Source organism: Lipophrys pholis, assembly GCF_963383615.2.
Source record: "Lipophrys pholis genome assembly, chromosome: 18".
Taxonomy (NCBI): Eukaryota; Metazoa; Chordata; class Actinopteri; order Blenniiformes; family Blenniidae; genus Lipophrys; species Lipophrys pholis.
In genome coordinates, this window is record NC_137646.1 from 13901025 (window position 1) to 13913032 (window position 12008).

The 12008-nt window shown below is 42.8% G+C and overlaps 1 protein-coding gene across 1 annotated transcript; it reads right to left on the minus strand.

Moving 5' to 3' along the window:
• Positions 1–4841: 4841 nt before the first annotated feature.
• Positions 4842–7940, minus strand: LOC308123475 (G-protein coupled receptor 26-like). The gene is made up of 3 exons (XM_080485983.1): positions 7081–7940; positions 6890–7003; positions 4842–5541 (listed from the first exon to the last, which is right to left on the minus strand). The coding sequence occupies exons 1-3, from the start codon at positions 7749–7751 to the stop codon at positions 5304–5306; spliced, it is 1023 nt and encodes a 340-aa protein (XP_080342109.1). The 5' UTR covers positions 7752–7940; the 3' UTR covers positions 4842–5303.
• Positions 7941–12008: the final 4068 nt, after the last annotated feature.

Sequence of the window (12008 nt, forward strand, 5' to 3'; positions counted from 1 at the left end):
TCCGACTAATTTAATGTATTCTTCTAAATGTTTGTGAATTAGCATAATTGGAGGCCTGAGCATTCATCATGTGGGCAGGCAGGTGCAGGATGCAGTGGAGTTAAAGTAAAAATTTCACTGTATCTCTCAGGAAAGTCAGGAATATTGATTAGATCCTTAGCCTGGTCATGTATTATGCAAATGAACGCATGGCCCAGAAACTCAGTGGAAGTGAAGCCTCATGGGAGACGCGGCGCGCTGTGGAGTACATGCATGAACTTGCACAGCGTGGTTTTGATCAAATGATGCAGAAGAAGAATCTGCGGGTCCGTGGGCACGGCCGAGGCAGCGTTTGAAGTCTAAATACTGTAATTGCAACAACAAAGGCTCATGTGTAGGTTAAATGAGTCACAAGTGGTCTTGTTATTAGATCATTATTTCATAGATGAAATATCATATACATTAGATATGAGAATATATAATCATTATTAATCATTACATGTGTTTTTTCACCCATTTATCATTTGTCGTTATCATTTTAATTGATCTAAAACAGTGATTCCCGACCAGGGGGACATTGCTCACAAAGGTGAGCTCACAGAGTAAGCAGCGGCAGGAATAATGGTGGCATACCAGGCTAAAGAAAACTGAATTGGTCAAAATGAAGTGTGTTGCTCCAACCAGCCAATCAGAAATCAAACCCTATATAGTGTCATCGGGGGTTTAGCCAATCCCAATTAAAGTAGGCCCTCACTTTCACCCTCCCACAATTAGGCAGCTCTGCTCTGGCACATGACACCACGAGAGGAAGTACTTCCTCCTCTTCCCAAGATGGGCATGTGTGGGCGGAGCCAGTCCAGCTCACCTAGACACGGCAGATTCTGAATGCAGCTCATATGATCCAATATTGAAATGGATAAAAAACAAGGAATAGCTGAATTTGGGGAACTAAACTTTAAATACAGTGTTTTTTGACCAGCGAGACCATGTGAAAGTGTTGAAAATCTGTATAATATAACCCCTTTAAGGTAAAACAATGCTTCAGATCCTCTTTCTAGTTGCTTGGATGAATCATTCGCTTTAAACGTGAGCAGCTGTGTGACATATTTTGCCATGCATACATTTTCCATTTGAGCAGTTTTAATTACTATTTTCTCCTTTATCAGGTTGCCATAGTTGAGGTTAATTAAGATGTGTTAAAACAGCCGGGCCCCTGGCTTCAGTGCGACTCCGAGCTGTCTGGATTCTGACGGGCAGTTTGTTGAGAGCGAGCGGCACGGAAATGTGGGATTCCTTCACTGCAAAGAGTTACTGTTGGTCAGTTTTTCATGCAATCTCATTAAAGCACCGTCATTACTGGGTTTGGATAAACTAATTGACTAAAATGATCTTTGACCTGTCTCTTTAATTACTCTTGCAATAAAACCGCTGCGGCGAAGGTTAACCAAGTGACACCATGGTCGTTTTTTATGTTGCATATCGTCTACAACATAATTAGAGCCATGAGGTAGATGGATGCAACACAATTTGGTGCAGAAACAGGGGAAGCTGGTGGTGAATCCAAAAGAGATTTATTAACTTTTCATTATTGGATATTTTTTACCTTTCAAAATTACCTTCAGTAAGTTCAGATACTACATATTGCCCGCAGTGTTTCCAGAGCTTTCCATGAAGTTGTCAAAATAAAGACCCTGTGTTTTACTTTTGGTGTCCCAGACTTTCACATCTACTACTTCAATTCAATTTCACAGACCTGTAAATCAAATCTTAAACAAAACATGACATAAAAGAAGGGCATTTCCTAGATTTAACATCATTTCTGTGGAAACATTCAGATTTTTAATAGCTTTATAATTGACAGCTCATATTGCACATTTACCACTAGAAGCTAATCACACTGCCAAAAAACAGCAAGTGGCTCACGGGAGGGAAAAATACATGTGAGTAAAGTACATCCAAACCGACGGGTTCCTTTTTAAATAATAAAGCCGCTATTCTGGTATCGAACAGCCGAGAAAGTCACGTGTTAGATTCTGGCACAAACACAAAACGGTGTGTTTTAAAGCACTTGGAAACCAGTCCTATGCTACATCACGTCGCTCCCCATTTATCTAAACAAAAGAGTTGTTCCTGTACAGTGCAAAATATATATTAACATCGTGTAAATATCCATAGAAACGTTGTCTCCAACTGGCATAAACAAAAGCGCAGTCGTACAAATGCAGGTTCAGTCAAAAGTGGCCTATCTAGTACATTCAGTTACAAGCTTACACTTTAAAGGGCCAGTCTGGGGACGTCTCATGTTTTCCGCACCGTCAACAAAATGCATATTAACCGTCCGCGTTAGTCTCGCTGCTCTTCAAGCAGTTTGAGGACACAATGTTTTTAACTTTACAATTGCCTTTGAAATGAGCATTTGGTGAATAACAGTCACAGAAAAGATGCTTCAATATTTGCGTAGGATTGAGGACCGTGATTGTATCACCATGTTCTTTACACTTCCCATATTAATAGGCACATTTGTGTGTTTTGTTCCTTTGCTTTGACAGAGCACTGCCTCCTTGTTGTTGATGTTTATGAAGAAAATGGTGACACCATATGTCATCATATACACTGTGCACATAAACTGTATCACAGTCATGGTATTTTAACATGCCAGCACATTCAATTGAAATATCATGGGGTCATTTGATTACCGGAGTGGGAAAAACTGTATAAAATGTACTATAACAATGGGACTGTGCGACATTTTATGGGAATTAAAGAAAATGCTTCATATACAAATCGTGAAATGTGTCTGATTCTGGAGAGTTTTACCTTTTGCCTTATTTATACCACAAAAAATTTTATTTTTAGGTCTGACTGTAAAACCTCACACATTGCACACTCACATTGCACACTCACACATTGCAAATTTCTCCACATGCGAGATAAATAAAGGGATATCTTATCTTATGTAAAACTTTATCTTTCTAAGTGTTTCAATAAGCGACCAATAAAGGGGCTAAGTTCTCATGAAAATATACACAAAGAGTTTAGAGCAGGGTTTTCAATTTTCAGTTCAATGGACACATACAGAACAATCTCTTCTTGAATGAATTGCTAAAATAGTGCCATAATAACCTTTAATTTGACATTTTAAAGTTTTTCTTTGCTGTGGCCAGATGATGTACAATGAACATATCTATATCTTTGGCAAAAATCTAACAATTCATGTTTAAAAATTACTACAATCTCAACATAAAGCCAATTTTAATGAAACTTTCTTGTGCAAAATACAGCAAATTGTAAAAAAAAAAAAAAACCTGTTGAATTATGGGTGTTTTTACAAGCTCACCCTGACAGCATGGCTTTGAGGCTAATCTTAGTTTGCCAGCTTTCATGGCAGCATCGCCGATATCTCAGCTGAAATGTGAAGAAATGTGTTTAAAAAAATATAGATCTTTTATTTGAAATTATTACAAATTTGCTTGGTGGTTTGACCGGATTGGATCCTCGCCAGTTTTGGCCCACGGGCCTTATGTTGAACACCCCTGCTTTGGAGAAAGTCACATTCATTGTTTCTGTAATGAATCGGTTTTTGAGTTTACCGTTTTCTTTGTGCACTCAGATAAACTTTTAAGTGTAGGATTCAAAACAAGCTTCTGTGATCTCAATATGCCAGTAAGCTCTCCTTCACATTGCTGCAGCTTCCCGGAGGTGCAAGGACAATAGTTCAATCCACAGGAGGGTTCTACTTAATTAAGTTGAAACATTTCAGAACTACAATTAAAAATGTGGTGGAAGCACTTCTACTGCCGCCATTTGATAAAATGAATTTACATGCGGGGCTCTCTGTTGGTCCTTTGTCCCAAAATGGTTTGAAAATACATCAGCAAGCCGCCTCATTACCATGAACATTAGAGTTTACTTCGAGTCGTCCCACATTTGTGTCAGAAATACTCACACATGCACCAACTGTTAATTAGTCAATGCTGCAAAAAGAATTGGGTGTTTTGGTTTTTTGTTTTTTTAAAGTGAAAAAGAGGAGAAACTGGGAGAACTCACGATGAAATCCTCCTCATAAAGTAACCTTGAAGCTGAATTCAAAACAACATAACTACTTTCAATTGCTGTGTTTGCACAGCTTACAATGTTGTTACGCTGAGGGTCTAAGTGTTTAGTTTACACTTTTACCCCTGGAAATTCATTTAGTTCTACTTGAATCACTTTTTCAGATTCATTATAGCATTATATATTGAAGATACTTTTAAAAAAACACTGACTGAATAAACCTTATAAAAGGTCATTTAGATTTAAGGTGAGAATGTTTGTCCTTACAATATATATATCTTTTGTAAAAATGCAAAGAAAAGCACATATAGCCTTTAAATTACATCGCCCAGCTCTAGTTAACCTTTTTGTAAACAATAAAAACAAGTTTTAGCCTCATTTGGAATGGCGGCGGAGTTAACACAAGACGTCCCCGTTGGACAGAATAACCTGCATTTTATGAGACTTGTTGACAGTAATGAAAACATATGCAGTCCCCAGACGGAGCCTTTTATATTAGGGTGTAAAAGTAAATCGCCTTTGGCTCCTGTACCTATAGTAACTCTGAGAGAATTAGACAAAGTGCATCAATATTCAGTGACTGACATGACTCTGCAGAAGTAGTCTAACACGGTCGATACGGAACATGGCGTAATTGTGCAGCAGCCGAGAGTCTCCACACCTACGGGTAATCCTCAGTCTCCATCCACAAGTGGGAGCGACATCTTGGCCTCGCTCCGCTGCCAATCGACCGTCGGGCTCTTTCTCTGTGGCTGCATCAGAACGTGTGGATTTACTTTTACTAACTTAATAACACTTTTTTTTTGTTTCAGCCCGAAAAGGCCACTTCATCCCGTCTTTCGAGGTGAGGAAGGTCTCCTGCTGACATTGATCTGAATCCGGGCCTTTAAAGAAATGTATTGGTTTGATCTGTGAGTGGTTCGCAGAACACCTGTTTATCAATAACATCAATATCCCTCCATCGCCGTCGTCCCCCTAATCCAATGGCCCGTCTCGTTTCTCATCCTCCCCCTCGTCAGTCGTCTTTTCATTCTCCTCCACCCACAGTCTTCTGCCTATTTTTGCTCCTTCTTCACCCTCCACCCACTATCTGTCCCCCCTCTCTCTCTCTTTGCCTTCCCAACAATATCTTGTCCTCTCTCTACCCTCTCTCTCTCTCTCTCTCCCTCTCGCGCTCTCTCTCTCTCCTCCGCCCACTTCAATTCAAGAGACAACCTTTATTTTTGGCCCGTACTATAGAGTGTGTGTCTGTCTTGTCCGTGCATTGGCCATTAGCTGATCCTCTGGAGGCAGTAGTCGTTCTCAGTGTCTAAAGAGCTGTTATGGCCGGATGAAGGGTACAGGTCACGGCGGAGCAGCCTGTTGACGACAGTAACCAGGACTTTCTTGTACTGCTGACGTAGGAGGGAGTAGGCAAAAGGGTCGGACGCAGCCTTGCTGTATGTCAGGCACTTACTGATGATTCCCCAGTGACGGTTGACGTCCACGAAAGGGAGAAGCTCGGCCAACCTGAAGGGGAGGCAGGAAAAAGGAAAAGAAAAACACCAATAGATGAAACACGTTTTGGATAAAGAGCTTTTTATGATGTTATTATCAGATTATCAAAGTGTGTTTTTTTTCTTTCCTTTTGCTCTTAAAGTTCTTCTCCAAAAGGAAGTGGATGTGTCACTCTTTATTCCGAGACTATTTTCATGTTTAAATCTTTGATGCACATTAAGTTTTTATGACTACAATGAATTGTATGGCACATGTTTATGCATTATTCAAACAAGATAAAATAAACAAATAAATAAAGGCAGGTGCAAATTTGCTGCTGAGTCTCATCTCCTATGTGTGTACCAAACCGAAATTAAGATGCATATTTTAAAAGTGAACCGGGATTTTCATAGCGACGTTCAAATAAAATGAAAACATGACATTTCCACCATGTTTACTGCATTTTGTTGTTCTTCTCAGCAATTTTAAATCTTTCAGAGGGCCTCTGCCGAGTTGGTACACTTAACATATTGTGATATTTCGGGATGTGCAGCTCGACTAAAAACACAGGGGATACAGTACGTCTGCCTTTTCAAACCCAACAAGCCCACAACCCGCTGCACCAAAACGGTTTCCATACAGTCCCTGAATAAAGGCGACGTTGTGGAACAACACTGAAAAGGGAGCATCAGGTTACCACAGAGCCAGAGAGCACTTCAATTTTTATCGCCAGTGAACAATGAAAATGCTAACAAACCCCTACAGCAGACAACATACGAGCAGGAATGATCATAATTAGATGTTCTGGTGTCACCAGTCAGTCCAGATGCTTGAAGTGATCAGGAGGTCACTCCAAACATTTCACACACTTTTCCCCTGTTATCGTGCTCTGTTTTCCCTCCCACATGTGCACACATGCTGCAAATGTCAAACTGACGGATTGTCAGCGCCACATTACGCTGACAACACATCTGTAGGCCACTGAAGCGTTTCTCTCTTCCTCTGCAGTGGATCCATTGTCCTGTGCTGTGTGAAAAGCCTTGTGGCAACCTGCTTGTGCACAGCGACTAATTAGCCATCGGGGTTCAGAGAGATGAGAAAAGTAAGGGCACGGTGTGCTGGGAGAAAGGAGCAGACAAAATGTAATGTGATTGTGCTCTAATGCTGTGACAGATACGTGAGCTCAGGCTTGTAACAGTGTCTGGATGCCGACATGAGCTTGTTTACTCATTACAATCCAGGGTGAATGTATTTTCCCCTAATCTCTCATGAAGTGATTGTTCAAGCTGTGTGGTACCAGAGTGGGGTCATTTTTTTTTTTGTTTTTGTTTTTTTTTGCATTGGATTAAAAGATTCATGAGGCCCAATCAGGTGGACTTACCTGGTAATTACGTAAGGAGCAAAGCAGATGATGAAGGAGCCGATGAAGATGCTGATCTTCTTTGTGGCTCTCTGCTTTCTCCTCTTCTGCTCAGCCAAACATCTTTGTTTGACGCTGGAAACAGTAAAGCGCATTCAGTCACACACTGTTGAAACAAATGAGATGGGGAAACAGAAAACACGGGACTCTACCTCGGGTGAATGTCGACCAGGAGGAAAAGAGTCTGCATGGTGATGATGTCAATCCTTTTGCAGTGAAACCTGGCGACTTTCAACACTTTCAAGTAGGTGAAGCACAAGATGAGCAGGGACAGGACGAAGCTGGTGGCGTGGAACACGATGGTGAAGATTGTGAAGTTGACGGTGTCGCCGGCCTCCGCGCTCGGCTGCAGGGTGCAGGACGCGTACGCGTCGCTGTAGTCCACCCAGGAGAAGAGCAGCGCCGTCAGGGAGAAGGTGAAGGAGTGCAGCCAGGAGTAGCACACCATGAACACCGCGTCCTTGTAGCGCATCTTGGTGGAGTAACTCAGCGGGAAGACCACGGCTATCCAGCGGTCTATGCTGAGAGCCGCCATGCTCAGCATGGTGTTGGCGGTCAGGAAAGTCTCCAGAAAGCTCACCGTGTGGCACACGCAGTCCCCGAAGGGCTGCTGCTTCCTGACGATCCCCACCAGCGTGGCCGGCATGTTCAGGACGGTGATGAGGATGTTGCAGAAGGACAAGTTCATGGTGAACACACCGGGCACTTGTCGGCGTATCTCGGTGCTGTGGACGAAACATAGCAGCACCAACAAGTTGGACAACAACGAGATGACCGCGACCACGACGATGAACAAAGCGAAAATGATTTCAGCAAAGTCCATGTCTCACTCCGGAAAGTCCACTCTTTTGCTACCTATTGTTGGTAATAAGCTCTTAAAATCAACCATGATCACCCGTCGTGCATCCACCCCCACACACACACAACAAATAAATTTCACTTAAATCCTCGTGCGTCCGAGTGCACCGTGTGTCCTTGCGCCTGGTCCTCTCCAACTTCCCAGAGCGCTATCCAGCGTGCTGAAGCAGGCAGCCGCCGCCACCATCTCTCTCTCTCTCTCTCTCTCTCTCTCTCTCTCTCTCTCTACCCCCCCCCCCCCCCCCCCCCCCCCTCTCTCTCTCTCTCTCTCTCTCTCTTAGTTCCCCATTAACATCCAGTAAGAGCGACCGGAAAGCTTGACAAAGTGGAGCAAGGTGCGCGTGGCATGCCTCTCAGCGGCTCTTTACGCAGCGTCACCAGGCGGGCAGGGGGGCTGAGGAGGACCCGGGCGGTGGAGAGCAACATGCCCACTGAGCAACTGTTTTACATAACACCTTAAGAAACTGGAATCACCGCCAGAGGCATGCCACATCTCACATCTCATCGCCTACACACCGGAAGAGTTCAGATCCCCGACTCCCCTTGTTTGCGCAAACTTGCGGGTAAATATACAATCAATTACAAGAAGTAATTCACGTGTGAAGTTCCGCTCTCGTGCGCATTACTCTCGTCGATCTGGAGGCGAAGGTAAGCAGAGAGGTCGTCGGCGACGTGTGCTCGTGGATAATTGGAGACGCATCTGCCGTGACTGAACGGCACCAGGTGCACACGCGCACAGGACAGGCTCGAGGCAAAAGGATCCTTTTTCCTGAAATTAATTATTTATAGACGCACATAGATTCACCGGCTCCTGTCATAATTTGTATTGACTATGCAAAAATATACAACAGGACTGGCATTTAGAATAAAGTGATGATGAATATTAAATTCCGTTTTGTTGTTATTGTGTTTGGTCTTCTCGATTGAATATAAATGTCTGGATTATTAGATATTGCGAAATACGAAATGTTATCCGTTTTGGGTTGAAATGTGTACATTGAATAGTAATCAGCCTATTTATACACTCACACGGATGGATACCAATACATAGAAATATGTTTGAGTCCATTTCTGCCCCCTTATAATAACAATCGACATCAACGTGCCTCTCAATTGGGATCTGTTTCGTAAAGAATTCAGGTTCATCCAATGAACTCTGCACCTCAAATAACCGGGGGCCTCATTTAAAGAGTACATGTGTGGTTTATGAATTCAGGTTTGTTATGGGGAGTCTTGATTCAGAATAAGTGTAGGACAAAAAGTTGAGATCACGTTTTTTACAAGTATGAATGTTCTTTGGTGAAATCAGGTCTTTTAAACAATCCGAAGCTTAATATTAAGAATCTGGGTCTGGTTTAAATAATCCCCGTCTACACTGTTTTAATCGTTTTGTTTTACAGTCTTGGTTGGGTCTAAAACAAACATATAACAGGTGGAATTCAAAGACCCAAAGTCCAGCTATAAAGTCGTTTTGTATTTTAAAAAGTCCAGGTGTTCAAGTCTGTGTGCTTAATTAGTGTGTTTGTGTTTTAAATAGTACATCTCTGGTCTATTGTATAAATGAAGTCCATTGATTATTACCACCATTGGCATTTATTATGGTGATTTCATTATATAAAAAGCATAGAAAACAGATTCAAGCGACTGTGGCTGTACGATTCTAGGCACCGTGGTTTAATTTGTAGCATGAGATGTTGAGCATGAATCCAAGCTGGAGTAACATATTGTAGCAAGCAGCAGAAGTACACTTCAGTAATGTTAATGCCCATCACTGAGTCATGCCCAATTCTGGAGAAGCTCATGTAGACAGTGACTCAGTGAGGTCAGACACAGCCTGCAGGGGTTTTATACATCTCCTTTGTTTTCATTCTCTTCATACTCCCACTTGTTTGAGGGGCCTGTGCCGGGCTTGAGTCCAAATCCCCATCTTTTCCAATTAGGCACACTCATCTATTTACTTAGATACAGTATCAGGGAATTCACTTTACTCCAGGCAGCGAGCTCGTTCACAGCAATCATAGTCAGGCATTTAAAATGATTAGGTGAGTCACCATTAAGTGGAGTGTAGGGAACCCCTGAGGCAAAATGTAAGTGAAGTGACTGCCTCCTAAAAGCATCATCACCACAGTGGCTGATGAAAGTCTCTCTGCATACTGTATCCCAGCTGTAATGAAGCCACTACAGCACCGAGGACGTGTGGGTTTGTGTGTTTCATTGTGTCTCGCTGCCGTGCGCGTACATCAAAAAGTCAGAGAGACACAGCCACCGCTGCGGGTGATGTCAGTTACCTCTCAAACGAGTGATCAAATGCCGGGGAGAAAGCTACAGCTGGGCTCCTGGGGGAAAAGTGCAAAGCTATTTTTAGGCCTGATGGGGTGTCACCTCCAATATAACTCTCGGCACCGGTGAATTACCTAACAGATGTATCAGAGTGAAGCACTGAACACAGCTTCAGACCCACAAATGAGGCTGCTTTTAGAGGATGCCTTTTATGTGCTATCCGACATCCAGCAAATAAATAATATAAATAAATTGAGTTCAGACTGTAACAAAACCAGAAAACTGGAAAGACATTGATCCTCCGTGCTGAGCTCATGTAAAAACCACTAAACTGCAAGTAATTATGAGTCAGCGCACAGTGAGAAGGTGGAGGGGAGAATGAACATAAGATGACTACGCAGAGAAAAACCTCCAGTTTAGAATTGAAACATGCATTCAGTTAAAACACTGTATTAGTATGGAACAACATGGTGGCCTGATCCATTTCTGATTCAATGTTCATCTGAAGCTTGTTCACTTTGCTCACACAGTTAAACACGTGTACGCTCAGTAATTTCTGTAAACATAGAAAGAGTGTATCATCGGTCAAGTCAGGACGAGCAGCCCAGTGAATATTATCACTGCTGAGATGTGAAGCAGGCTCGAAGACTTCATTGAAAGAGTCCACCCTGACATCAGGAAATACCAGACAGGGCTTCAAATCGTCTGGAAAAGTGACGAGCATGGGGTTAGTCATGGTTAACTTTTTTAAATCACAATTTTTTGACTTGCAGAGGACGATATCTTGCTTCCTATTGCACAAAAGTATTTCAAGCATGGGAGCTCCAGAGGAGCGGTGTCTGGAGTTCTATAAAGGCTCAACCTCTCAGACACCGAAAAGCCCTGATATGAAATGTTATGTTTAGGTGAAGATTTGATGAATGGCAGTGTTTAGTTGTACTTCTTCCTGTCATTTTTTTCCCGGTGCTTCATACGTTCACAAAATGCCTGCTCGTGTTTTCTGCTGAACGCCTCTAACATAATTCTTCCTGACAGTATTTCGCTTTACGCAAGTGATTGCATGAGCATCTTATATACCACACTGCGAAAAACAAGTTTGTGTCACACAGGTGAGGTTGTTATATATGTCTTGAAAACATGTGTTATTCTCAAAGCTGAATTGCCAGTGCACAAATAGAGCCAGTCCACGAATGTGATGTTTATCGGGTGAAAGCACGACTGGAACTGATCACACTGAGCGCAGAATTGAATCTTTGTGAGCCCTTCATGAATTCAGCCTAACAGAGTCCTCTGAAAGCTTTCAGATTTCCATTGTAACCCACAAGCTTATGTAACAGCGTCTGACCTTCATATCAACCTACATCCTGATTAATCTTTAGGCAGCGAGAGGACTGCTTTGGATGTTGAGAGAGAGAGAGAGAGAGAGAGAGAGAGAGAGAGAGAGAGAGAGAGAGAGAGAGAGAGAGAGAGAGAGAGAGAGAGAGAGAGAGAGAGAGAGTAATCACAGCACAGTCGAGAAATCCCCCCGCGGCCTCACAGGTACCCAGAATGTCACTTAGATCTTGTACCTCGGCTGCGCCTTTTTTTGAAATTCACTGCTTTTACAGTGTCCCGAGAGCACCGAGCACAGCCCGGGGGCCCGGAAGGAAGAAGGAGCGGGGGTGGAGGGGAATCTCAGGTCACGCGTTAGGTAACTCTGCGGTCGGTATGTTTGGCCTGGGAGTGAAAACGTAAGATACAGTAGTGGGTAACATGATGCCTTTGGACAGGTTGGTGGAATAAAGAGTCTTAGACCCTGACGGCTCTCTCAATATGCCGTGTTCTACCACTGAAATATTCACAGACAAAACAGTCAGTTCTTCATACCTTAACATCATCACCGAGGCTTCTTCACGTCTGAAGAAAACAATGTAGTTGTGTTTATTTATAAGATCAAGTCATC

Excerpts from the sequence above, each read along its gene's own strand:
- LOC308123475 (XM_080485983.1), bottom strand. The coding sequence starts at position 7,751 with ATGGACTTTGCTGAAATCATTTTCGCTTTGTTCATCGTCGTGGTCGCG. Across the intron at positions 7,004-7,080 it reads CTGGTCGACATTCACCCGAG|CGTCAAACAAAGATGTTTGG; the intron begins GTAGAGTCCCGT and ends TACTGTTTCCAG. Across the intron at positions 5,542-6,889 it reads GCTCCTTACGTAATTACCAG|GTTGGCCGAGCTTCTCCCTT; the intron begins GTAAGTCCACCT and ends CCTCCCCTTCAG.